General features: G+C 39.0%; 1 protein-coding gene across 12 annotated transcripts in view; it reads left to right on the forward strand.

Moving 5' to 3' along the window:
- UBE3A (ubiquitin protein ligase E3A) overlaps nt 1–23772 on the forward strand; it is a 57619-nt gene extending 33847 nt beyond the window's left edge. For 9 of the 12 annotated variants that reach the window (XM_063392538.1, XM_063392535.1, XM_063392533.1 and 6 more), the window contains 8 exons: nt 1390–2648; nt 10785–10929; nt 14475–14680; nt 16824–16988; nt 17372–17527; nt 17624–17697; nt 18162–18305; nt 18509–23772. In XM_063392538.1, coding sequence (XP_063248608.1) covers nt 1390–2648; nt 10785–10929; nt 14475–14680; nt 16824–16988; nt 17372–17527; nt 17624–17697; nt 18162–18305; nt 18509–18629 — 2270 coding nt within the window. In that variant the 3' untranslated portion in view covers nt 18630–23772. Of the gene's footprint in view, nt 1–1389; nt 2649–10784; nt 10930–14474; nt 14681–16823; nt 16989–17371; nt 17528–17623; nt 17702–18161; nt 18306–18508 lie in introns of those variants that run through there. The other 3 variants (XR_010079705.1, XR_010079706.1, XM_063392541.1) reach the window with 3 other exon arrangements.
- Nucleotides 23773–25999: the final 2227 nt, after the last annotated feature.

The raw sequence follows: 25999 nt of genomic DNA on the forward strand, positions 1-25999 counted from the left end.
AATCCTTTCATAATGTTTTCAGTAGAGCTGTTTTTTTAACAGGACAGATTTTAGTTTTGAGCTTTGTCAGTGTCTTCAGATCAGAAGTCAGTCTATACTTAGACATAAGGTTAAGCCTGTCCTGTATTATGTGTGCTCTAAGAGTGGCTTGGGATTCTGTGAAAGTCAATAGGTTAGCTGTCTTTGCATCATCTAGTTTGCATTTTTAATTTAATGACTTCTTGGAATGAGTATCAGCATAGGTAATTGCATTTCAAAATATTTTAATGTGCAATATCTTTATTAAACATTTTATTAAATGTCTTTATTAAAATGATACATTTCTTTCTGCAGAGGTAGGTAGTTCTAGCATGGTTGGTGAGTACAGTTTTGAGCTGTTCTCTAGATCTCTACAGATGCTATTAAACAGATTCTGGTTTAGTTCTCAATTATGTGTCAGTTCAGAAGAATCTGCTTAAACTAAAATACCTTTTCAGGGTCTGATCGTGGTAATCCTACTGTAAATCACCTGATGTAAAAGCATTTGTGGGTTCTGTTTGAAAAGTAACATAGAAAGCTATAAATAACATTTTCTTTCCTTTTTCTAAAGAAAGAGGAGGATTTCAAATAACAAATGGACCCTTCAAATGACTTATTTTGTATCAGGAGTTTGGGGAGAGGGAGAACAGACAGGTATTTGGAGCAGATGATGTGTGTAAATGATCTTGTTCATCTGAGTAACATGTTGATGAGTATACCCAAGTTGCTTATCTTAGTGAGGCCTAATGTACAAGAGATAATCTACATGCCACATTGTATGTGTAATTTAGAAGGTAGCATAAATTTCAGAGCATATATTGAGCAGTTTGGGAGAGTTTTCAGCCATCACTTTTGTCTAAAAACAGTTAGAGAAAGCATTAAAAAGAGAAGTAAGAAATCTTATATTCCCGTTAACATACAACAAAACAAATGATTGAGTCTTTTCTTCAAGGTCTGGTTTGAAAAAAGAGATTGATAGTCTAGTTTGTTTAGTTTAATGACTTACACATTAACTGTGCAGATTTACCAGAAGACTGTATTGTCACAACGTTATTCATCAGCTCTTTTAAAGTTTAAACCTCTCACTGATGGCACTTGCTTAGACAGTACAGTACTGTTAACTGCCAAATGTAATTAATTGGCTGCAAAACAGTTTCACCACTGTGCACGTTTTCTGATTGACATCCATGAATAAAATATTTTACAGAGTCAGTGAATGAAATCATGATCTGTCTTGACATTCAGCACTGACACTGTTTTTGCAGTTTTAAAGATGAGGGGACACACAGGTTTCTTGGGTAGGGCAAACCAGAAGTATTTGATCTTTTTGATTTTTATCTGAATAAAACTAGTATCTTTATCTTTTTATAGATGTTACTTTTCTGACAGAAGACAAGATATATGAAATTCTTGAACTATGTCGAGAAAAAGAGGATTATTCCCCTTTAATCCGGGTGATTGGGAGAGTGTTTTCTAGTGCTGAAGCACTGGTACAGAGTTTCCGAAAAACCAAGCAGCACACCAAGGAGGAGCTCAAGTCTCTTCAAGGAAAGGATGAAGACAAAGATGAAGATGAAAAGGAAAAAGCTGCCTGTTCGGCTGCTGCTATGGAAGAGGATTCTGGTGCATCATCATCATCATCATCATCAAGAATAGGTGATAACACACAGGGAGATAATAACCTCCAAAAACTAGGCCCAGATGAAGTGTCTGTAGATATTGAAGCAGTCAGACGGGTCTATGATAGGTTACTTTCTAATGAAAAGATAGAAACTGCCTTTTTAAATGCACTTGTGTACTTGTCACCTAATGTGGAATGTGACTTGACTTACCATAATGTGTACTCTCGGGATCCTAACTATCTGAATTTGTTTATTATCGTTATGGAGAATGGCAATCTTCATAGCCCAGAATACCTGGAAATGGCTCTACCATTGTTTTGCAAAGCAATGAGCAAACTGCCCCTTGCAGCTCAAGCAAAACTGGTCAGATTGTGGTCTAAGTACAGAGCAGATCAAATTCGGAGAATGATGGAAACATTTCAGCAGCTTATTACTTACAAAGTCATAAGCAACGAGTTCAATAGTCGTAACCTAGTGAATGATGATGATGCTGTTGTTGCTGCTTCAAAGTGCTTGAAAATGGTTTACTATGCAAATGTAGTAGGAGGGGATGTGGATACAGATCATAATGAAGAGGAGGATGAAGAACCCATCCCAGAATCAAGTGAACTAACTCTTCAAGAGCTGTTGGGTGAGGAAAGAAGAAATAAAAAAGGTCCTCGAGTAGACCCACTGGAAACTGAACTTGGTGTTAAAACTATAGATTGCAGAAAACCACTTATCCCTTTTGAAGAATTTATTAATGAACCACTGAATGATGTTCTAGAAATGGACAAAGACTACACTTTCTTCAAAGTAGAAACAGAGAATAAGTTCTCATTTATGACCTGTCCCTTCATATTGAATGCTGTTACCAAGAACCTGGGATTGTACTACGACAATAGGATCCGGATGTACAGTGAAAGGCGCATAACTGTGCTCTACAGCTTAGTTCAGGGGCAGCAGCTCAACCCCTATTTGCGACTGAAAGTGAGACGTGATCACATCATCGATGATGCGCTTGTCCGGGTAAGTCCCGCAGCAACGCGGAGCTTGCGTTGGTTGGTTCTGACTGGTGCAGACTACATGGGCTTGGAGTAACTGAGGAGGACTCTAGATATACTAGATTTCCTCTGGAAGAATCTCAAATAGCCTTATTGTTTGAATTCTAAGCATGATGCTGAAGATTTCTATGATCAGCAGAATTGTTTCTGCTCAGAGTGGTTGCAGATTTAGATGTTCTAAAGTGTCAAATAGCTCTTATTCCCCCATTACCAGATCCTGCACAGATCTTGATAGTGAGAGTGACCAACTTCTATTTCTGTGTCCTCTGCACTTCCCTGGATTGTCTTCTGATGGTAGGGATTTTCAGATGAAAGTTAGAATGAAAATATTTTGGTTGTGTACTCTTCTTGTGGACTTAAAAATTTCTAGAAATAAAGCATTATTTTAATTTGGTGTAAATACTGATACAAATGAGAAAGGAAGACAGGAAGACCTGTTAATACCAGAGAAGTGTGAGAGCAGTTTGTTTCTGAATATGCTGACCTCTTAAATTAAAACTTAACGCCATTTCTTCATGCATTTTTGGAAGAGGGGAATCATACAGGATACAAACCATTTTACAATAAATAGGTCCATATATGACCTTAATATGTTTTTTAATTTTAGGACCCTCTTTTGCCATGTTCTGTGCATAAAGCACAAAATGTGCAAATTTTTCAATTTACTCATGGCTTTAAAACTTGTCATTGAAGACCCAGAGAGGTGTTTAGAGAGGTTTTGGGGAAATTACCTGATTTTGCCTCTCAGCCCAGCTGCTACTTGTAGTTAAATTTGATGGCTTTATCTGCCAGTGTAGGTCAATTGTGAGAACTCTAACTGACCTCCTACCCGGATTTTTATGTATGCCTAGGAATTTCCAGCTGGATTGGCTGTTTTATGGCAATTGCTGATATTATGATTTGTTGGGGAAAACATTTATCTTCAGTACCAAAAGAAAAAATAAAATTGCAGTGCAGAAATGGCTTCTATCTGTAAACTCAGCTTTATACTAGCCAAATAAATATAAAAATACTGTGTACCAGGTTTTTTAAAGAAGATTCTTTGTGATTTCACTACCTATCAGACTTACAGTTGTGTCCAGTTATGTTTTGTCATATTATTGTAATGGAGTTTATTCTCTGAATGTTCAGCTTTGGACGCATAAATACTGGAAAAAAGGGAAGGATAATACTTTCTCTTTAGGAGAGGATGAGTTAAAAGAGCATAAGAGCTAGTTTTAGGATGTTCTTTTCAGTGTCAATTCCAGCAGAGCAAAAGCAAGCCTTCCTCTTTATGCTGATAATAAGAAGGAGAGTCCATAAATAATGGGAAAGGGCATTCTTTCACACACCGCTTGTTGTGGAAATTGAAACCTTTGAGGACAAAAAAAAAGTTTAGGTTAAAAAGCTTGTGGGCAACATTGCAAGTTGCAGTGGAGCCAGAGCAGTCACTGCTGTGCACACTCTTGGCCTGTAGGAAGTTTAGGAAATTTAAATCAGATTAAGCTCAAACATACTAATCTAAATTGTGATGCACTTGCAGCAGTCCTTGTTCAGCCCAGCAGCCTGAGTTACATGCCTGGGCAGTTGCCATGGTTCCTCCTATGGCTGTTAATTTAAGCTGTCAGAGATACTAAATTATGATGACCTGACTGTCAGAGCCTTGAGGAAAGCAAGGATTTTAAACTGTTCATTCTGGGACAGAAAATAAAAAGAAAAGATAAAACTGTTCTAAATTCAGGTAGTCTGAACTAAACTGTAGTGGTAGCCAGCAAGACCAAGTGCCGCCCAGGCATTTCTCAGAAGCAGAAAATGGATTATGTTCAGTGAAATGGAGATGAGCACAGATGAGCCATCCACAGTGGAGGGGAGGGAGTGTGTGCTGTTTCAAGCAGATGTTACTAGGTAACTGCTGTGGAATGATGCAGACTTATGGAAAATTGTATTGTAGTGTATGAAGCATGTACAGAATCCACCTTTTAACTACTGATATGTCTTAACTGATGGTACAAAGTATCATTGCTCAAGGAATATAATTTAAACGTTCCCTTGATAGTGAATGGAATGCTCTAATGTTGCTGTTGACCACAGTGTGCCTATTCTCTTTGATTTGGTTGTGCTCATTTTAATATCAGAAAGGACGCAGTAGAAATACATTTGGAAAGCTCAGAGTCTGTTCAAAGAAACTCTAAAGTCCCCTTTAGGGTGAAAAAAATGATAGGTGGGGAGGACATAAAAAAGATGGATGGAGAAATACTGGTTTTCTCAGCTGGTAGCCCCTAGTTTTATGATCAGGAATTGGGCTTAACATAATCAAAATAATATTTTGTTTTCCACACTGTGTACCTTAAGATGATAGGTGTGTTTGCCCAGGACCTGCATTTCTTCATGAAAGAAAGATCCATCAAAAGCTAATGGACATAACAGGCATTTTGGTGTGAGCCACACACAAACCTCAGGGAAGCTCTTAAGCTGCAACTGTGCTGGTAGCTGGGAAGCTCTTCCAGGGGAGATACTGTTCCATACCGTTGTCTTTTGTCAAGAGAGTGCCTGATCTTTCAGGAATTGCATGCTGTGGTTACTGGTACTCTCTGTAACTGGGTGAAAAGTGATTATGGTAATTTTCACAAATACTTTCTAATTGGTCTGAAACAGGTCTGGAGGAAGCACTTCAGTGTCATGTCCTAAGCCTTAAAACAATTTGCTCTGTCTCTGATGAGAATCTAAGATGGGTACCATGAGTTTCTGTAGCAGCACTAGCAGCATCAGACCTAAGTGAAAGCTGCACTGGATGACACTTTTGGTACTGAAGACGCTTTGCACCAGGAATGGCTGGGGTGTACAGTATTGAACTTAGGAATGATCTCACTGAAAAATACCAGAAAAAAACTCTCAAAGATAATAATCTTCAGTAGTGAAAGCATGTTCTGTTCAATGACAAAATGTTTCTGAACGTGCTTAATATACATGCTTATGATTATGTGTACCAACATATTTACCCTCAAGTTTCATATTTTTTAACTTCAGAGGTTTGACTATTTACAGACTTTCTTGAATTGTAACTATTTGTCACTAGACCTGTGTCTTCACAGAAAAGTCAGTGAAGATTTAATTTTGAGTGTCTACAGAATAACTGATAACTTCCTAATAAAAGCATTTTCCAGAATATTACTAAAATGAGGTGTTGAGGTGGTCCTACTCATATTGTCCTTATTGATGTTGAATATTTTTCAAACAAATATATTGATCAGCCTTCACAATTTCTTGCAAACACAGTAAATACTGGCTTTCTGCTAGTTAGTTGAGCTGATGAGGTCATTACCAATCTGTTTCTCTCCTATCAGTACTTAGTATTTTAGCTTTTATAATTCAATATGTATATATTCTCACTTCATGGACTCCATTAAAGCAAACATGAACACTGGTGATTTTTTTTGTTACTATTATTAACGCAGGACTTTTTTCCTTTTACTAAGAATTTGAAGCAATACTTTTTAAACACCTTTAAGGCATTATCTTGTTTAAAGTTGCTTATTGAGAGAATCTTAGTTCCCTGAAACATACATATATAAGGAAAATTTTTATTTCCTAATTCCTTGTTAAATTTCTTTGCCTCAGAAATTTATTTTTCCTTTTTTTTATTGGAAATGATTTAATGAAACATCTTTCTTTGTATTGTATACTTATTTGTATATATGTTAGTCTGAAAAGTCACCTGGGGACAAGGGTGGAATGTTAGAATTTGTTACACTTTAGTCCCCACTTTTTTTAAGGAACCCTTATATTTGGGAGTTGGTAGCTCAGTTTGCAGTTCCTGAAAGCAGTTAATGTGCTTTTTTCTGTCTAGCAGGTTTAATAGGTTAGTTGTACTGCTGAGTCACTTCACGTTGTGTGAGTGTGGTAGTAACGAAAGGAAATATATCCTTAAATCCTCTCTTCTGCCTTTTCATTCCGCAAGAGCTATTTCTTTCACCACCTTCTTCTGAGTTTACTCTTCCCCCCACCCCCATGGCCCAGGTTGGATGTGGCATTCTTCTCAGGTAGCAGCAAGTTAAAGGGTGTGAGTTATGACACACAACTTCTGCAAGTGGAAATGTGGTGCATTCCGTCATAAGAATCAGGCTTGTACTTGCTTGCAAATTAGAAACTCACTTTGACGAATTTCACATGGAATACAGACAGTAGTGGGCAGCAACCCTCTCCTGCTTGTAAATGACTCTGCTGAGTGTATTGATGGCCAAAACTCCTCTGTGACACCTGAACCCAGCAGGCAGATTCTCTCCTGTATTACCAGCAAAGTACTTCAGGAGATTTGACATTGCTTCAGACCAGGTTGAAGTTTTGTGTGTTAGGTGAAAAAGTCAGCACTGGTATGCCTTGGCTGGATGCAGAGCATGTGCCAAATGCAAGAACTGTAAAGTACAGCTGGAGAAAAGGCTGCTTTGTCACTGTAACTGCTTTCCACGCTGATGTTTAGAAAAATGTTGTTGACTGACTTATGTCATGATGTGTCACTGGTACTTCCAAGCTTAAATTAGCTGTGTTCTGTCATTTTTGCTGTCCAGTGTGGAAAGTATTCCTGCCTCTGCCTTGAAGAGAACTTTTATATTACGTTAGGACTTTAGGTGGTCTGTGATCATTTTTAACTGAATAGAAGTCAGTTCAGTTGCTATCTATTTTAAGCAGGTCACCAAACGCTGGTGTTACATTATGCTTTTAAATGTTGTTATATATCTGTTGTTCAGTGACCATTCCTGTCTTTCAGGAAAGCAGTGTTATTCTGTAAACAAAGTAAAATCACCCAGTGTCTTAAGTTGTGGTACATTGTTGTGTTTCAGCAAACAAAATACAGATATTCTTTATGATGTCATCTCTCAGCTTTCAGCTTTTCAATCCATACATTCTTCTGTTGCTTTAGACATGCTACACACCTGCTTTTTAGGAAGTCCCTGGAAAATGTAAAGGTTATTTCAATGACATGGCCAGTCAAATCATCATGACAGAAAACAACTTCTAAAACTTGGGTAATTCACACAGTTGGATTGTGTTTATCTAGCATTGTCTGTGTTGACAAGGTTGAGGTAGCTGTGTTTATTAAAAACAAAGGCCCCAAAAAACCCAAGAACCAGACAGCAATAACTCAAGTTCATACTTCCCTGCTGTAGAAAAACTGCTGCAGTTCTGCAAAAATCCAGTGCCTCCTTACTGTTGTGTTTGCTGCCATTGCCCACTGCATTCAGTTTTTATTGTGAAGCATGTGTTGACACAGATATTCAAAGGAGCAGCTAAACCCACAACTCTGAGTTGAGCAGCTTAGCAGCATTTTCCTGTTTATAGAATCTACTTCAAGGAGCATCAGGCTTTGCTCAAAATGCTGGCTTTTGGGTAATCCTTTATCTGACTCCCTTGCAGACATCCAGTGCACTGTTCTCATCTGCCTAGCCAGCATTGCTCAACTAAGATTGTTTCCTTCCTCTTTTTTTAGGCTTTTTTTCAGCCAAAAAATTATTTTGAAAGTTCTTTAACTGCTCTGTATGTATAAATATGAACACTTTCCTTAGTGCATTTCCATGACACAAGAGAATCTTCACACTATTACATAGGGTTACTGTCCCAGAAGAAATGCAGAGACAACATGTGCTTTCTCAGAACTCAGGAAAATTCATAAATCATGCAATACAGTAATTTACTGGTGGTAAAGACTACAAAGTCATGACTGGGGAGAAAAAAACCCACAGCTTTATTGCTGTCAGTTTTAAGTGGAAGGGATCCAAATAGGAGAATCTGTGTCTGTCCAGCTTGAATATTTAACCTGTATTTACAGTTTTTAAATAAATGCTAGTTCTCTATTTTTCAGAAATTGCAAGTTGTACTTGGAACATGGCTTAAGCTCCAGTGTTGTCCTAGGAAAATAATTTTTTGCACAATTGGCTTAGGTAGTACATAACTAAGTTCTTCAGAAAATGTTGTAGTTTGCTAATTGAAATATAGACTAATCTCACTTGCTGTCATTATTGGGGTCTTCATGGCTTGCCTTCCTGGTTTTTTAACTGAGATTTATATGCCGTGAAGTTACACTCCCTCTCTTTCCAAGTTTAGTTTTCAATACCAATTTTTGCGATTTTTTTTCCCCACGTGCTCCTTTTGCATGGGGTGCTTCAAAGTCTTCAAACCCATTATGATAATGCCCCTAACTCTGTCACCCACCCTGCCCTGCTGTGCTGCTTGGATCACGTCTGGATGACTTGGCAGGTAGCAGGGGAAAATGTGTCTTGCTGCTGGTGTGGTTTTGTGAGTGGATGGTGTCATTAGTGCTGCCTTTACCTTCTCCGTTCTGTTCCTGGTTTACTTTACACTTCTGCAGTAAAACTCTGGGCTGTAAGGAGTGTTGGCATGTGTGGATAAGGTGAGGGATTGGAATAAAAAGTAAGGTTTAGCATGTTAAGGACACATGCTGGTAAGTACAATTTGCAGTAGCCCAAATCAGAGGCAAATCTCACGAGTAATATGGTCTTGGTAGAGAAGTATACAGATCCATCTGTGCCTTAATTTACTGTTGTTGAGTTTTCTTTGCCACGTAGATATGTTTGGTCTAATTGTGCTGCATAAGTGTAACCAGTGTGTTTATGCTTTGAAGTAGCATATTTCTTATCAGCTGCAAAATATTCTTGCTGAACTTCTAATTTACTGAAAAGGATACATTTTTGGTGTAAGCAAGTGAAGGACCTGGCAGGGTGTACTCACAGCCCAGAAATCCAACCATACCCTGGGCTGCATCAAAAGCAGCCTGGCCAGCAGGTCAAGGGAGGTGACTGTCACCTTCTACTCTTGTGAGACTTCCCCCTGGAGTGCTGCATCCAGCTCTGGGGCCCCAGTGTAAGAAGGATGTGGACCTGTTGGGTTGAGTCCAGAGAGGGGATGCAAAAATGATCAGAGGGCTGGAGCATCTCTCCTGTAAAGACAGGCTGGAAGAGTTGGGGTTGCTCAGTCAGAGGAGAGAAGGCTCCTGGGAGATGTTACAGAAACTTGTAGCACCTAAAGGGGCTGATGAGAACTGAAAAGGAAGTTTTTACAAAAGCATGTAGTGATGGGACATGGGCAAATGACCTCAAACATGAAGGAGAGGTTTAGATAGGTATTCAGAATAAATTCTTTATTATGAAGATGATGAGGCAATGCAGTGGGTTGCCCAGGAAAGCTGGGAATGTCCCATCCCTGGAATGGTTTAAGGCCATGCTTGATGGGGCTTTGAGCAAGCTGGTTACTGGAACGTGTCCCAGCCCAGTGCAAAAGGGTTGGAACTATTTGTTCTTTCCAAGTCCCTTCCAACCCAAACTATTTTGTGGTTCTGTGGCCTCTAATGGCCTTCATACAGACTTGAAACCTTTTCTTGTAAAATGTCAGACTTACTATTTGGCCTTAACTGAATTTTCACTTTCATAGCAGGAGTGCAGTAGATCAGTTTAAAGGAACTGAAGAAATAAGAGCAAGAGAGTTTTGAGACTTCCTCATTAGGGTCAAGGAGAGGGGGTTGATTTGACTGTATTATTAGTGTCTTTTTTGTTTTTAGGTTTTTTTGCCCAGCTCTTTGTTTGAGAGATGCAACTACTCATCAAAGATTTGTTTTCTGTCTCGCACTCTGAAAACATGTCTGTGTAATCCCTTCACAAAGCTGTTTATTGTCAAACATGTAGATCATCTTGCAGAATCTTCATTGTCAGATGAATTTAATTATCCCAGTAATACATCTTGTTTTCTTCCTTTTTCTGTGAATTGTGTGCAACACAATGGTAACTTGTTTTAAATGAGTGCTTAGAAGAATAGAAATAGAGAATGCTAACAGCCAGTGAGCTTTAATGGGCTGACAGATCAGTTCTGTGGTAAGTTTCTTGCTGTTAATTCCCAGATTCTGAAACATGCTTAGAGTGGGTTAGCATTATTATTTCTCTTATTTTATTGTTGTGATTTGTGTTCGCTTTCTTCTTAATTTTGGAGGGTATATTTGGTTTCATTATTTGATACTAGTTTAATATTTGAATTAATATTCAAGTATTTGAAATATTTGAAACTATTCTAATAAACAGATGTGCTAATGAAATATTTCTGTCTCTTCACTCAATAGCTAGAGATGATTGCCATGGAAAATCCTGCAGACTTGAAGAAGCAATTGTATGTTGAATTTGAAGGAGAGCAAGGGGTTGATGAAGGAGGTGTTTCCAAAGAATTTTTTCAACTGGTGGTGGAAGAAATCTTCAATCCAGATATCGGTATGTGTTCTAATAATTTATTGATTTAACAGATTTTTCTCACAAAAGGTTGGCCTGGATGATCTTCCAAACCGGACTGTTCTATGTTTATGCTTTCTGTATCCACTGCTGCTTCTCTCTGCAGCTCTCCAGATTCATTGATGGTCAGGAGAATATTTGACACACACTGAGGCTCGCTGTGTTGTCAGCAGTCATCCTTCTACAGGAGGAATGATGGAAGGAGTAACTGTATTGTTAATGAGAACCATCGTTACTTGTTTGGATACAAATCTGTAGTACAGGGTTTCTTTGCAGGGTTCCTCTGTTTGTTCTCTCACCTGCCTCCTCACTCTGCTTTGTGATTAGCTTCTAGAATTAGTAATCAAACCAAAGAGGAAGGAGCTTCTGCTGTAAAGCAAGAGTAGGGCTATGGTGAGTTTTTGAGTTATTTCCTCCACTTCCTCTAGCTTAATAAATCTGAGAGTCTCAGGTCTACAGATCCAAAGTGTGACAGCGATGTCAAATTTGATTACAGTTAAAGAACCAAGAGTAATTTGATACATTAGAGCCAAAATTTTACATTTGTGTTTTGGCAGTCATATTTCCATCATATTCTCTTTTTCCCTTGCTCCCTGCACCAATCATTTATGCAAGGACATGCTTCTTTTAGTGTGAAGCTTGTCTGCTGCCCTGGAAAGATGAAAATGTTATAAAATTATAAGAATATTTCTTGTTAGAATAGAAATGAGACCTGCCAGGTTCCTACAATAATTTTACATTTTATAGGAAATATGATGTTACATTGTACTTCCTGTAACAGCTTCCATTAAGAAGTCTAACAGCTCATGGCTGTTAATTTGGTTTCACTGGACTATTTAAAGGAGAAAGCTGCTGTTCTTGGTTTTGTAGCTTAGAAAATTGATGAAAATGCACAGAAATCTATTTTGACTGGATTAGAGAGGAGGTATCAGTATCAAATACCCAGAATCAGTAACAAAAATCTGAACCTTGGCACATGCCCTTTACCATATGCAAGCCAGTTATTATAACCAGTGGTACAGAACCATAGACAAGTCTTACTCATGCTGAAAAATGCTATTAACTTGGAGAGATTTGGAATCTGAATTAGCTTACTTTGAAGTATGGCAAAATAAAGAACTCCTAGTACTTCGAATGATGAAATTCTATTTTCAATGGTAAACAAATACGTTTTCAACTTGAGTTCATCTAAACAGAAGTTGTGTGGGTGTATTGAAATACTCTTTATTTAGTAATGCTAAAGTGTGCTTAAGCTAAGATCCAAGGACTGTGTATATACTCCCAGCATTTAAAGCTAGGTAATAGATTAGATGTGCATGCATGTTTTAGGTTTTACTTCTGTATTAAAAATGTAACAAAGTATGTACACATTTTGTATTCATAGTAACTCCAGGGGGAAAAAAAGCTTTTTATTGGCTTTTGGCATAAATGTGTAAAAGCAGAAAATGTAGCTTGCATTCAGTGTGTGTGTATATATGTATATGTATTTATATGCATTGCGGTATAGCAGTTCATGTATGTACCAGATATACCAAGTGTGACTTCTGTTGATTTATAAATGCTTTCTTTACCTGACAAAACAAAGGAGATCCTTTAAGTGGAATTTAAAATGTCTGTCCTCTAACAGGTGTATTTGGAGAGATGTATATTGTTATTATCGTTTCTTTGACATTTTGAGTATTTCCATATTAAACTACCTTAAAGTTTTACTCGAAGGAGGCAGTAACTCAGAAAAAATACTGGTAAAGATATTCCATGGTAAAGGGGAAAAAGCAATAACTTCATGTAACTTCACAGGCAATTGTTTTCCCATTCTTCTGGTATTTCATTATTGTTTTAATGTACTGTAGTTTTAATTTTGGTAAGGGAGTAAAATACTGTATTTCACCTTAAAGTATTTCCAGATGTGGATCTGAGTAAACTGTTGATCCTTCATTATTAGACATTTTGACTGTTTAACTTTCATATCACATTCCAAAAAGTTCAAGTCATTGCTTTACGTACCAATAATCCAGAAGTTACCTCAGTCAGTTCAGAAAATGGCATACAGGAGTCTATATAATGTTCAGCCTATATATGCCTGAGTTGCTCATCCATTTCTGGTTTCCAGTTGCCTTATCTGATAGGTCAGTCTTTTATTTGTCTGCTCCCCTAGTGGCTGACCCAGCCCTAGTCATTTACTGAGATAGATGATCCATTCTGGGGAATAGCCAGAGTCTTTGAATGAGCTTGCAGTTTATTGTCCTGCATGGAATGAGGAAAGAGTCTTGATCTCTTGACTGAAGATGATATTTTCAGTCTTAGGAGTAAGCCTGTGTTCATGTGGCTTTGTAATCAGTTGTACATCTGCACAGGTTGTAAACAAGCCTATCTTTTAAGAGCTGACAAGATAAATGCTTGTGGCAAATGTAGTTGATACCCTTCACGACATGGATCTGACTTATGGTGTATTGAGAATAAGGAGCCTGGGGCAGTTTTTCTTCAGCTCTGCTGGAAAATTGTGACAGCTGTACAAGCAGTAGGTGGTTGGGTCTGTACCTGTCCAGGGTGGTCTCTCTCTCTCACCTTAAGTCTATGGGGTTTGCATTTATCTTGCTTCAGTATCTGTTCAGGTAAACAGTGGATTTAGTTTAAATAATTTTTAGCCCATACATTCCAGTTTCATAAACAAGAGCTATCTTGTGTCTTGCTACAGCCGAAAAGGGTAGAGAACTCTGCCTGTCTCTTGTCTTCACATTTTTTCCCTGCAGCTTCTGGCATGTGCCAGTTCAGCTCTTTGTTGAAGTCTTCAGTGCTCAGCTCATGGGCTGGGCAGAAAATTGGTCACCTGAAATAGTGAACTGAATGAGAGAAGCTAAACCACTCCCTTAAGATAGTGACAAGCTGTTAAAATTGCAGCCCCTTCTTGTGACGTCATGGTCCATTTTCCCAAGTTGAGATGTGTGTAATAGCTGGAGTAACAATGGTCCTTGAAACAAGCAAACAAATCTGTTTGGTATCTAACTCTAAAATTAAGTGTGATGGTCAATCCCTGCTCCATCATCATAGCTTCTAATTAAGTAGTAGGGCTGCATCTAGTCCTGTTCCTTTGCTGGAACTGGCCTTTTAGGAAAGGCTGTCACATTTTAGTAATTCAAGTCCTTCAGGGTTGTTTCATCCACGTTTTTGACTATGTTCTTTCCTTGTACTGCTGTATTTATTAAAGTCACAATTGCTGTTGTCAGTGTGCTGCTGGTTCCTCAGCAGCAGAGGGGATGAAAGCTTGTGTACATGCAGCTTCAGTGAGTTCTGCAGGATGTTGTATCACAGTTCTCTTGCACACTTTCAGTGGTGATGTGAGTAACTGTTTTGAGCAGCTCCAACCACCCTAAGGTAAGTAGTTTCTCTTTGCCATTTAATTCAGTATAATGTTAAGTTAAGCATGTCGTAAAGGTTAATACAAATTACTTATAATGGTATGTTTTATGTGCCATTTCTATTGAATCGTAACCACAATTGTTCAACTTTTTTTTTTTTTCTTTTAACAGGGATGTTCACATATGATGAGTCTACAAAACTGTTTTGGTTTAATCCGTCCTCTTTTGAAACTGAGGGCCAGTTTACCCTGATTGGCATAGTACTGGGACTGGCTATTTACAACAACTGTATACTGGATGTACATTTCCCCATGGTTGTCTACAGAAAGCTAATGGGCAAAAAGGGAACTTTCCGTGATCTGGCAGACTCTCATCCTGTAAGTTCATTATGTTCTTCAAGTTTAATAGTGCATTAAATTTCCATGCAGTCATTTAATCTATATTTCAGTTACACACGAGGTCACTGTCAGAAGTGAAAGTGAAATAACCAGTGACTTGCATTGAGTCTGTATTTGTTAAAATAAATTAATTAGCAATAAAACTTCTTGCTACATTTGGTTCTGAGGAGGCAAAATTGTAACTTCATTGGATAGGGTACAGTATCAATAAACCTTTATTTTTTACTACATAAACTCCTAAATGTTACTAATAAAATTATTAAGCATAAATAAGCATGTCTCTTCCCAAAGAGACTTCTGAAATTGGGCTGTTTATAGCTATTTGTAGAAGTAAGTTTCTACCAAAACAAAAGTGCAAGTAGGAGTAAACATGCAAAGGTGTGATGTTGTTCCCAATTTTTGTCTAAAGCAAGAGACAGATGAGGCAGTTTGTGAATATCCCTACAGTTAAGGAATATCCCTGTCAGGGCAATGATCAGTGTCCATCTCCCCACACCCATTCCCAGGCACTGGCTGTACACAAGCACTGAGCTTGTGCTTTATTACACAAGGTGTGTGCAGGATGTCTTGGCCCTGCTCCACCTGCAATCAGGGATCACCACTGGCTTCCCCTCATGTTGCTGGTAGGAGTTGTTAGCAAGTTTCATTTTGTTTCAAACAATGGGACACTTCCCTTTTATAAGCAGTTATACAAAATCTTCATCTTTTCCAAAAAGATTAGTAAAATGATACTGTCTAGAAAGAACTTGGCTTTCATTTTTGAAAATGGGGCATGTGTAATCAAAAAATACATTATCTGGTGTGCTTTGGATGGCTACATACAACAGCATGCCAGCTTCGACCAGTTTCTCTGTATAATAATGTTGAGAAATAGAGCCCCGAGTTTCCTCTTTTATTACATACTCAAACTTTTTGTGACCAAGAAAAGTGAATGTATTTCTATGGAACAGGGCAGTCAGGTAATTTCCTAATTTTTCTCCCCTGCTCTTAGATTTCTTCTCTAACATCTACACAGATTTCTTTTAAAATAATCCCTTTTTAACTCTTTGTGTCCTCATATGACTTAAACACTTCAGAGCTTCTCAAACCCAAATGAAATTCACAGTAGCCAAGCCTCTCAATGGTTTTTCTAATGCTGTAGAGCATGGAGAACACAATGCTCACCAGCCCTCACCAACAATTGTTCCAAGTCCAGTGATTTTCAGTGCAAGGTCCTTTTTAAAGGTCCTGTGGAAGAATCAAAACCACACAGATAGTGAGAGGTTGAGACTTGCATGTTAACTTTCATGTTTCAGTTAAAACCCTGGGGGGAAATTTATTTTTTCTACTTCACTATAAAAATACAGTTGCACACAGTTGTCACTTTCACCTTTGCTTTGTATTCTTTAGCCCCTACACCTCTATTGCAGCCAAATAATTGTTCCTTTGCTGCATAGTCTTTGGTTTCCAAGAAAGTCTTGGGCTTTTCCTAAGGCATAGCAAGGAGGAAGACTGGTTGCTCCTTTGAATAGAGCAAACTCTTGCAGGTAGTTTCAGATTCCACTTGGTAAATTAGGGTCTAACCTGTAAATTTTTATTTTTGGCACATAAATGTCTTCTTACGTTAAAGACTGCCCTGTCTGTATTGCTTCAGGATTGCTTCCTACTTAGTTTGGGTTTTAAATAAGAAGACAGAAGCCTACTGTCTGAAGTTTATCTGATATTAGAGACAGGGGTTTCCTGGATTTTTAACTCATAATTTTCCCCTTACTAGTGTAACATATTCTGGATGCCTTAAGTAAAGACAGGTTCAAAAGATTTAAAAGAAGATGTTATTAAAGGCTCTTAAACTGCAGGTTTGACCATTGCGTTTTGGAAGATTGGTGGGTACTAAAAGGCGCTTTTAAGGGAGTTATCACTGATTGCCATGTTTCTTTTTTATCTTAATATCTTCTATTGTTTCACTTTACAGATTCTGAGCTTAATAAACAACTGTTTGGACTGCTATGGGAGATTTTTAGGTGACTTGTGTCAAAGAATATAACATCCCTTTTTTGAGGCTGGTGGTCTCACATCTTCTTGTATTACTCAGTGGAATCTATCAAAGCTTACTTTGACAGACACGTATTTCTTATTCTGCTAGGTTCTGTATCAGAGTTTGAGAGACTTACTAGAGTATGAAGGAAGTGTGGAAGATGATATGATGATAACGTTTCAAATATCTCACACGGATCTCTTTGGCAATCCAATGATGCATGATTTAAAGGAAAACGGAGATAAAATTCCTATCACGAATGAAAACAGAAAGGTACACTCAGCTTTTTAAACAGAATCCTCAGTTCTTTGATATACTGTATGTAGAATTATGTAGAACTCTACAAAGGTTTGGTCTCACTTATAATTTTTAAGTTTTAAAAGGCTTTTAAAACTGCTATAGCACGATGTGGTTGTGAACAGAAAAGGCTTCTCTTAAAGAAAGCCTTGATACATGAATACGTAGCTTCTGGGTGGGATGTTTGACCTGTTTGGGCAGTATGTGAGACTTGTTCTTGTGTTGTTGAATAAAAGCTGAACTCAGATAATTTGTGTAGAATTACAGAATTATGTATTATGGGGTCTTGTATTTTTGGGAGGTACTTCAAGTGGCATGTGTTGAAGCACTAAGATTTTTTGGTGTTTATTTCCTTGCAGGAATTTGTCAATCTGTATGCTGACTATATACTCAATAAATCAGTAGAAAAGCAGTTCAAGGCCTTTCGGAGAGGATTCCACATGGTGACCAATGAATCTCCTTTGAAATATTTATTTAGACCAGAGGAAATTGAATTACTTATTTGTGGAAGTAGGGTAAGAATTTTAATTTGCTCCGCTAGGGAGGGGAGCTTTTTTCTGATACTGAGTATATAATTAGTGGTCATCTTTAAAAATATCATCTTCTTACAGAATTTAGATTTTCAAGCACTAGAAGAAACTACAGAATATGATGGTGGCTATACAAGAGACTCTCTTATTATTAGGTAATTTTTTCTGATTTTATAAATATAAAAAGCACTTAATCTGCTTGTTTCTTCATAATGAATTCAATATTGTAAGATTTAGTATTTTTGTAGTACTGGAGATGCAAATGTCTGTGTAATTTCACTTTTCTCAAGTATTGTCAGTAGAGAAGAGGAGAGGGTATAAGATTGCTGAATCAGTATAATTCCTTAGGAAATAGGAATAATATAAAATATCTACACAATACAGCCAAATCAATGTTTCAGGACAGTTAAACTGCAGTGTTTAGTAATATTTCCAATTTCTATTTCTGAATCTCATTTATTGGTAAATGCATTCTGAGAGTTTTGGTTTATGAATTGTAAACTTGATGTTAAGACTGATTAGAATTATTGCATCTTCAAAGCTCAATTACTTTGAAATTCTTATTTATAACAAAGAAAGTTTACAATTTTTATTTATTTCTTGATTTCTTCTTTGATAGGGAATTCTGGGAAATAGTCCATTCATTTACAGATGAACAGAAAAGACTGTTCTTACAGTTTACAACAGGCACAGACAGAGCCCCTGTGGGAGGACTTGGAAAGTTAAAGATGATCATAGCCAAAAATGGCCCAGATACGGAGAGGTAAAAAAAAAATTTCTACATTTTGCTTGGCTTTTTATAAATAGAAGTGAATTCTGTGCATTTTAAATTATTTACCTACTTAAATCTGAAAGTTGAATCTGTAAGAAAGGTTTATTTTCTTCATTATTTTTGGACTTGTAAAATAGAGATGTATTTCTCTTGCCATGTTCCAAGATCTGAATTCTTATATTTTTGTCCCACAGGTTACCTACATCTCACACATGCTTTAATGTACTTTTGCTTCCGGAGTACTCAAGCAAAGAAAAGCTTAAAGAAAGATTATTGAAGGCCATCACATATGCCAAAGGATTTGGCATGCTGTAATAAGTATAACAAAAGGGATTTAAAAATGATGGTGATGATGTCCCTGTCCAAAAAGGCCATAAGATAGTGAGCTACAGTAGTCACCTGTGTTTGTGCCTCCCTTCTTTACCGGGGACATTGGGCTGGAACAGCAGATTTCAGCTGCTTATATGAACAAAATCTTTATTTTTTCTTTTAGCGTGAAAGTGTTACATATTCTTTCACTTGTATGTACAGAGAGGTTTTCCTGAATATTTATTTTAAGGGTTAAATCACTTTTGCTTGTGTTTATTACTGCTTGAAGTTGAGCCTTTTTGAGTATTTACAAGAAAACAAACTGTACTCTCCCAAGGAAAATATTGCCATCATTTGTAGACCATGTAACCTTCAAGTATGTGCTATATTTTTGTCCCTGTATCTAATCAAATCAAGAACTGTACTTTTTGAAGAGTTTGCTTTTGAAACTTGAAGTCTTGAAAAACAGTGTGATGCAATTACTGCTGTTCTAGCCCCCAAAGAGTTTCTGTGCAAAATCTTAAGAATCAATAAAGATGGAAGGGAGAACTTGGAATGTTAAATTGCAGCCTTGAGAACTTTACTTTAGTCACAGCACAACAATTAAAATTCATTTCACTATATGTTGTCTTCACATGTCTTGTAATAAACTGTGTTTTTAATTAGGAAACATTTCCTAGCATATGAAAGGGTAGAAATTTTAGTTTCTTTTTTAAAAAAAGAAGTTTACTGGGGAAAGTGCATTTTCAACTGAACAGCTTTAGAGTAGGGAGTGAAGTGTCTGGAAAAGAGATAGGAAGTTTTTGCTGTATTATAAACAAAGCATGTGGAAGTGCACTTATAATGAAGTTCTATTCTTAACTGCCTATTATGTTGACATTTAAAATAGACAATCCAAAGTCTTCCCTACATGTTATGTCATCATCATTTATTTAATGAATCATTTTTCCTACCAATCAAGGCACATGATCAGTGTTGCACCATAGTCTAAAGGGATGGCTACTGTATTTTAATCTCATCTAACAATAAGCAAAATTAAACAATATTAAACATGAGGCCTACTTGATGTTGTACACTTCCAGCCATTAAATAAACTGTTAGAAAGTAAGTACTAAGGTTATGTTCATCTACTACATAAAGTATTCAGTAGGTTTTTAATTTAACTCTACAAATCATATCAGAAATAAATCCTTTACCTTTCTTAGTCTGTGTTTAATGTTAATTTCTCCTGTTGCAATATACCACGAAGGGATTATGCATTTGTAAGTGCAGATGTAACTGGCATATCTCTCTTCCAATACAAGCTGCAGCGGGTGTGCAGAGCTGAGCTTGTGCCTTGACAATTGCTATAACTGGCTACTACCGATCAAACCCGTGACTGTGTGGAATTGGCATTAAAAGGCTTAGTTTTGAAATCATTGGAAAAAGAAAAGATGTCTTTCAGGACTATTTTAATAAATTCTTTCTAGTAATAGAAACAGACAACTGTTATGTAACTATGATGCTGAATAAAACAATGACCTTTTTTCACCATGGTTCAGTGAAAAAGAAAACAAGTTACTTTCTTACTTTGATAAATTAGATATTAAATTGTTTGATTAGAAATTGTTGTAGTACTGCATAATTTGAGGGTTGCAGGTATGGAAAACTCTCCACAAGTGAACTGTAGTGATGTGGGGTCCAGCGACGTTCTCCTCTCAAATTTAAGCCAATGCCAAATGGCCTGGACTTACGGGACTGAAACTTACTGGGGAGGGAGAGGTGCTGTCTGTCTTCTGGCCTTTGATCTCAGAGGTGGCCCTTAGGGCCTTCCCTCGTGTTTGTCCACCTTGTTGTATGTCCCAGAGGAGGAAAACACAAGATACCCTACCTCTCAGTGTAGAGTGGTTGACAGCCGTGCCTGCTGAGCCCTTCAGGTTTGGAGCAACTCTTACTGTAGGTGTAAAAACATCTGCCGAGTGCCTTGAGGTGCTTCACTGCAAGCGTGAACGCATCATGATCCTGCTGTGTGGTATGTACTGTGTTCACAGTCTAGTGCTGTGAAACTCTATCCCTGTAGCTCTTTGGATGATTTAGCTGTGGTTTGTGGTTACACCCAGCTGACAGGTGTATGTGATTCATGTCAGGGTTTTTATATAGGTCTAAAAGCTGTGCAGATAGCATAACTGGATACCAATACAAACTTCTCTTACCTGTTGATACTGTAAATATACTCTTTCTGTTTTCCTTTAGCATTAAGATTAAAATAATACATAACTGCATTTGCCTTCAAAAGCATAAGTTGTTTTTCAAGGAATAATTTTCAGGTAAGATATAAGTACTTAATATCTGACTGATATCTCATGTAAATATATACTGCCTCCCCCAAATACCACTGTATTGAAACCTTATCTCCTTAGTGCTGGTGTAAGTGAACTAGTTGTTCAGCAGCACTGGTTGATAAGGTTTAAAATAAATAAATCTTGAAGTCTTATAGCTGTAGGCTGAATTCCTGTTCTGCAGAAGTTTCAGCCAGTGTTGTTTGAAGGATAAACCCAACTTTTTAAGTTGGGTTTGGTTTGGGGATTTTTCTGGGCTCCAGGTACACCTGGAATGTCTTTCACAGTGTCGAGCAAAGTTTAGGTTTACAAAACTTGGAGACTTAAGTGTACTTACGTGTCATGGAAATATCACTCTTGAGTGAGACAGAAGATTCCTCTTCCAAGGCAGTAGTCTGATGCCAGTGTGGTGGTGCTCTCTCCACAGGGTGTCTTCAGTATGTTGACAAGAAAATATTTTGGACATCTCAGCACTGCCTCATTTGAGAAATGAAAAATACCTCTTCAAGTATCTCCTTCTGCACCCTAACAGACTGCCTGGATGTTTCCAGCCTCAGTGCAAAGGGGCCATCAGGCTTCTGTGTATTGTACAATCGCATGCTTCAAAAATTATAGTAGTGCAAGAGAAATTAATGCCCTGAAAAGAATCATCTTACTGTGGCACTGTTTCAGGTTTAATTAGGAGTGAAGAAATGGTTTTGTTTAGCTCTGGAGGCATGTTAACACATAATGCTGTGTAAACAGAGCATCACCTTTTAAAAGATCAGAGCTTTTGCTTCTTGCTAAAAAGATTTCAGGAACAGCTGTCAGGAGCGTAGTTCAGTTAACTAAGGAATAGTGGTTTGTGAACTTCTCACTGGGCTTGTCTTCCATTTGGCAGGCAGCAGCCTGAGAGAGGATTGTGGCAGCCAAGGGGACACCCTCCAGCCCTGCATTCTGAGGAAAGCTGCTGCTGAAATGGGCCCAGGGCTCCGAGGAACTCCGTGTTACAATAGGCAGTCCGTGCCTCTCATCCAACAGTGGCTTCACTACTGAGGCAGGAGCTTCGTGTCACATCTGGTAGCACACAGGTGTGATGGGGCTGGTGGGCTTGGCCTCCAGGGAGCTGCAGTGTGAACTGCCCGGGTGCCTGCCCGGGCTTCTGCTCTGTGAAGCAGGGAATTGGACACAGGTTTCCACACTGCTGATGTTTCGGAAGAGGACAACCCCACATCATCAGCTTTAAGGTGTTTCCGTGGCACTGTTGTAGCCAGTTGCCTCCAGGTAAATTTTTAATCTCACAAGAGGATTAAAAATTTCCTGGTTCCCTCAAGACTTCTTATGATGAATATGAATGGGATGGAATGTTTGAGCTGTGCCTTATTTATTATGCAGAAAAACACCATCATTTCAGCATGCAAGATGGAGCAGGAATTTCTTCCTCCTTGAGCTATTCAAAATCAAGCCTTCCTTAACAAGTTTCTTATGCTTAGTCTGAGTCACAAGGGTTTGTGATAAGTTACTTACGGTTCTTGTTCATACTTGAAAGTTTAATTAAATTGTCATAAAATTTGTAAGACCATTGGGGAGTTGATAAAATCAGTTTTTAAAAATTCAGATTTATACTGAATCACAAAAGGGACATTGCTTTGGAATTAAGAGTTGATACTGGCATTAGTCTTTAGACAGGTCATTTCTTACCCAGATGAATTCATCTGGAAAACCCATTAAATGTCCTTGTATTTTTCTCCAGTGCTCCATCTGAAGATAACGTCAGTTGTTGATTTTTATTGTCCTTCATTAACCCATTTTAAAAGTGTGTGGGAAGGTGGTTTTAATTGCAGGTATACAAGTGCCATTTTGTTCTTTCTGCAGTCTTTGTAAGATACATCAAGAGAGCGATTCTGATAAATAGCTGAAGTTTGCCTGGGTGCTTGTGTTCATGGATGTCTTGCTCAATATAGACCCTGTGTTAGGACTTCTGTGTGGGGAAATGTCTAAAAGACATTGGAGATGCAAGTGGAGGGTGGGAATCATTATTCTATTTTAGGACAATAAGATTGCATTAGGAATGCCTACATTATTTTTCTGGGTAGGTTTGTGCGTAGTTTTGAGACTTAAAAATTGACACCAGAGCTGACTGTGAAAGCCAGACAGCAATTGCTGGAGTTAAGCTTCTGCCCTTTGAAGGACAGGCAGACAGCTCAGCTACAAACAACTGCATGTGCAGGGATCCTGTGGCTCCCCTGGCCTCGGCTCACAGCATGGACTGACCAATGTCAGTGAAGATAAAAACTGCTGAGATTCGTGGCTCAGCTGCTACAATGCAAAGCTGACATGAAGCCTTTCTTAATATCAGTAAAGGCTCTGGTATATCTGCTGTGCTGCTGGGGTCATGTACAGAGGAAATCCCTTAAAAGTGTCTTCGTGCTGCATCCTTCTGCTTCCAGACTGTATAGGGCAGCAGAGGGAGTAACAGTGCTCAGCAGTAACTGGTATGAAATGGCAACTAGTTGAACTTCCCTGTTCCAGGATTTGAGCTGCCATGCATCACGTGTTGCTACCTTTGATTTAATATTTCCCTTTGCAAGCACTCTGTGTTTGAGCAGCAAGGGGTAAAGATCAGGTAAGCCAGTATGTTACAATTGAAGGGGGTTTGTTTCCTCATATAACTGATTTTAATAAAAATGGGAAACTGCACAAGAATGTTTTTCAGGTGAAAGGGTGCTTTTAAAATGAAAAACCTCCCTTGTGCCATGCACACTGATTTTTAATTTTTGTCATCTATGCATGAAGAATACTGTGAATTTTGTAGCAAGCCACCTGAAATAAATGACTTTTTGGTTTTGCCAGTATGGGTACTTTCCTTTAAAAGCACACGAGCTTAGGGTGTCTCCCTTGCCCTGTGAGCATCTGATAAGGGTTGGTCTTGCACTGTGTTTTTTAAACCTCGAATCTCTTTGGGGGTGTCTCATTCCCAAACTAAAATCCCCAAGAAGATACTCTTTCTAAAATTCCCGTGTGGCTCATTTGGTGTGGGACTGGAGCCACCAGCCTCTGCTTTCTGCCCTAGCTGTAGTTGCCAGCAGCCAGCCTGAGTGACAGCATTGCTCCTGTCTGCCAGTTGTTCCAGACATCCTCAGGCCCTTCAGAAGCAATCCTGCTCCAGACCTGCAGCAGTTTGGACAAGCAGTTCTGTCATCCAGAACAGTTTTCTTGCTAGCTTTGGTTTTGGAGAGGATTTCTCAGTGTTTAAGCCTTAGGAAAGCTTTCCTGGGTGGGCCTCTGCGACCACCCTCACCCTTTGTTGCCACCTTCAGAGGATGGATTAGTCCCTTCTTTCTCTTTTGTGCTCTTGGCTTCTCCTGCAGAACAAGGGCTGGCCTGGAGCCAGTGCTCTTGGACACTGTGTCGTGCTGCAACCCAGCAGTGGCACTGGGGACAGCTGGTAGCAACGATTTGCCTGCTGCCTCCAAGCCTCACTGCTGAAGGGCCGTGGGTAGTAAAAACAGGCTCCTCCCGCAGGTTCTTCCAGCATCTGCAAGGTGGGAGCTTCCAGCAGCCATACTCTGCTGATTTTTACCTTTCCTCTGGGAATCTTGGATCCTGAGGATGGTTGCACTCTGGGGTCTCCTAGTGGCTGACGGCAGCATCAGTTGGTCTTAGCACCTCCTGAGTTTGCTCTGAAGTTTTCCCTTTGCCCTGCCCAAGTGAGGGTGACTCTGTGTAGGACTAAACCCCATATGGAGGAGGCAGCTCTGCTGTACTGCACAACAGTGCAACTGTTTGTCCTCAGCACCGGCAGTGGCTGGGGAAGGGGAACATGCCCTTCTGGAGTCATTGCTGTCACCCATTGGTCTGGCTTGGGCCCCTTCTGGCCACCAAAGTGTAAATCAGAAAACTACAGGGGCTCTCCTGTCTTTCTCCCTCTGGCTCTGGATTGCAGCATCCCTTCTGTAGCAGCCTGCCTTCCTCAGTGACAGGAAGCTGAGCAGCTTGGGGTGTCTCCCTTGCTGGCACATCTGTCACCCCTGCTCTTGGCTGCAGCTTTGAACTGCCATCAGCTGCCCGGAGGGGCTGCACGGCTCTCTTCTTGCTCCTCTTTTTCTCACCACACTCATCCTTCTTGGGCTGCCAGTGCTCACAGCTGGTGTAGTCAGGTCACAGCAATGAAACTGTCAGCCTTGAAGGCCTGAATTGAAACTCTTTCTGCTCGGGGCAGCTCTGGAAATCTGCCTTGAGCCATGAGCCTTCCCTGTGCTGTCAGTACTCAGGTTGAACCATGCACGAAGAAGCCTGGCTGTGGCTGACAGGATAAATGAGCTGTGGAGGAAACCAGTGTGTTTGGAAAGGCATGAGGTGCTTTGGTAGAAAAGCTCTGCAGCTTTGTGCTGCTATACATAAACTTTTTTCCTAACCTTGATGCAAGTGTGGTCAGAGGCAGCTGTTACTGCAAGGAGATGAGGCATTAGGTTTTCTGTAGTCAGAATTTAAAATTCCCACCTCTGGATCATTTCCTTCACTGATAGTACCCAAAGCTGTTGCTGCTGTTAAGAGAGGCTTTCCTGTACCAAGCTTTGGACCTGTGAACGAGCAGCCTGGGGACTTTGCTTTAAACAGCCTAAATCTACAAGTAACCAGGAAACAGCGGGAATCCCACTGCAGGAAGTTGGATTAATTATCTGCACTATTCTGAAAGTAAAATATTTGTGCTTGGAAGAGGAACTGGCAATTGGTTCTAAAAAAGAATAATCTTTACAGAACAATTGGTTTGATTCATCAGCCCTGGAGAAAGGCTACACCAAAAAAAAAGGTTTTGTGCTTCTCTGTCTCCTTCTCTGGAAAGGTGAGTAGTGTCCATGGGTTCTTGCCATGCTACTCACCTGAAGGGGCTGCTGGGGTGTGACTGCTTTGGGATGGTTCCCCTTCCAGGGCAATGAGGTGATACAACTGTTGGCACTAAGAACAGGATTGATGTGGGGTTTTTTCCATGTCAGAAAGGTAAAGAAATGACAAATCACACAAAAAGCTAAGAAATTAACAGCTATTCATCAAGCTGCCCATCATTCTAGAATACAG

The sequence above is a fragment of the Prinia subflava genome, chromosome 3, assembly GCF_021018805.1.
Source record: "Prinia subflava isolate CZ2003 ecotype Zambia chromosome 3, Cam_Psub_1.2, whole genome shotgun sequence".
Lineage (NCBI taxonomy): Eukaryota > Metazoa > Chordata > Aves > Passeriformes > Cisticolidae > Prinia > Prinia subflava.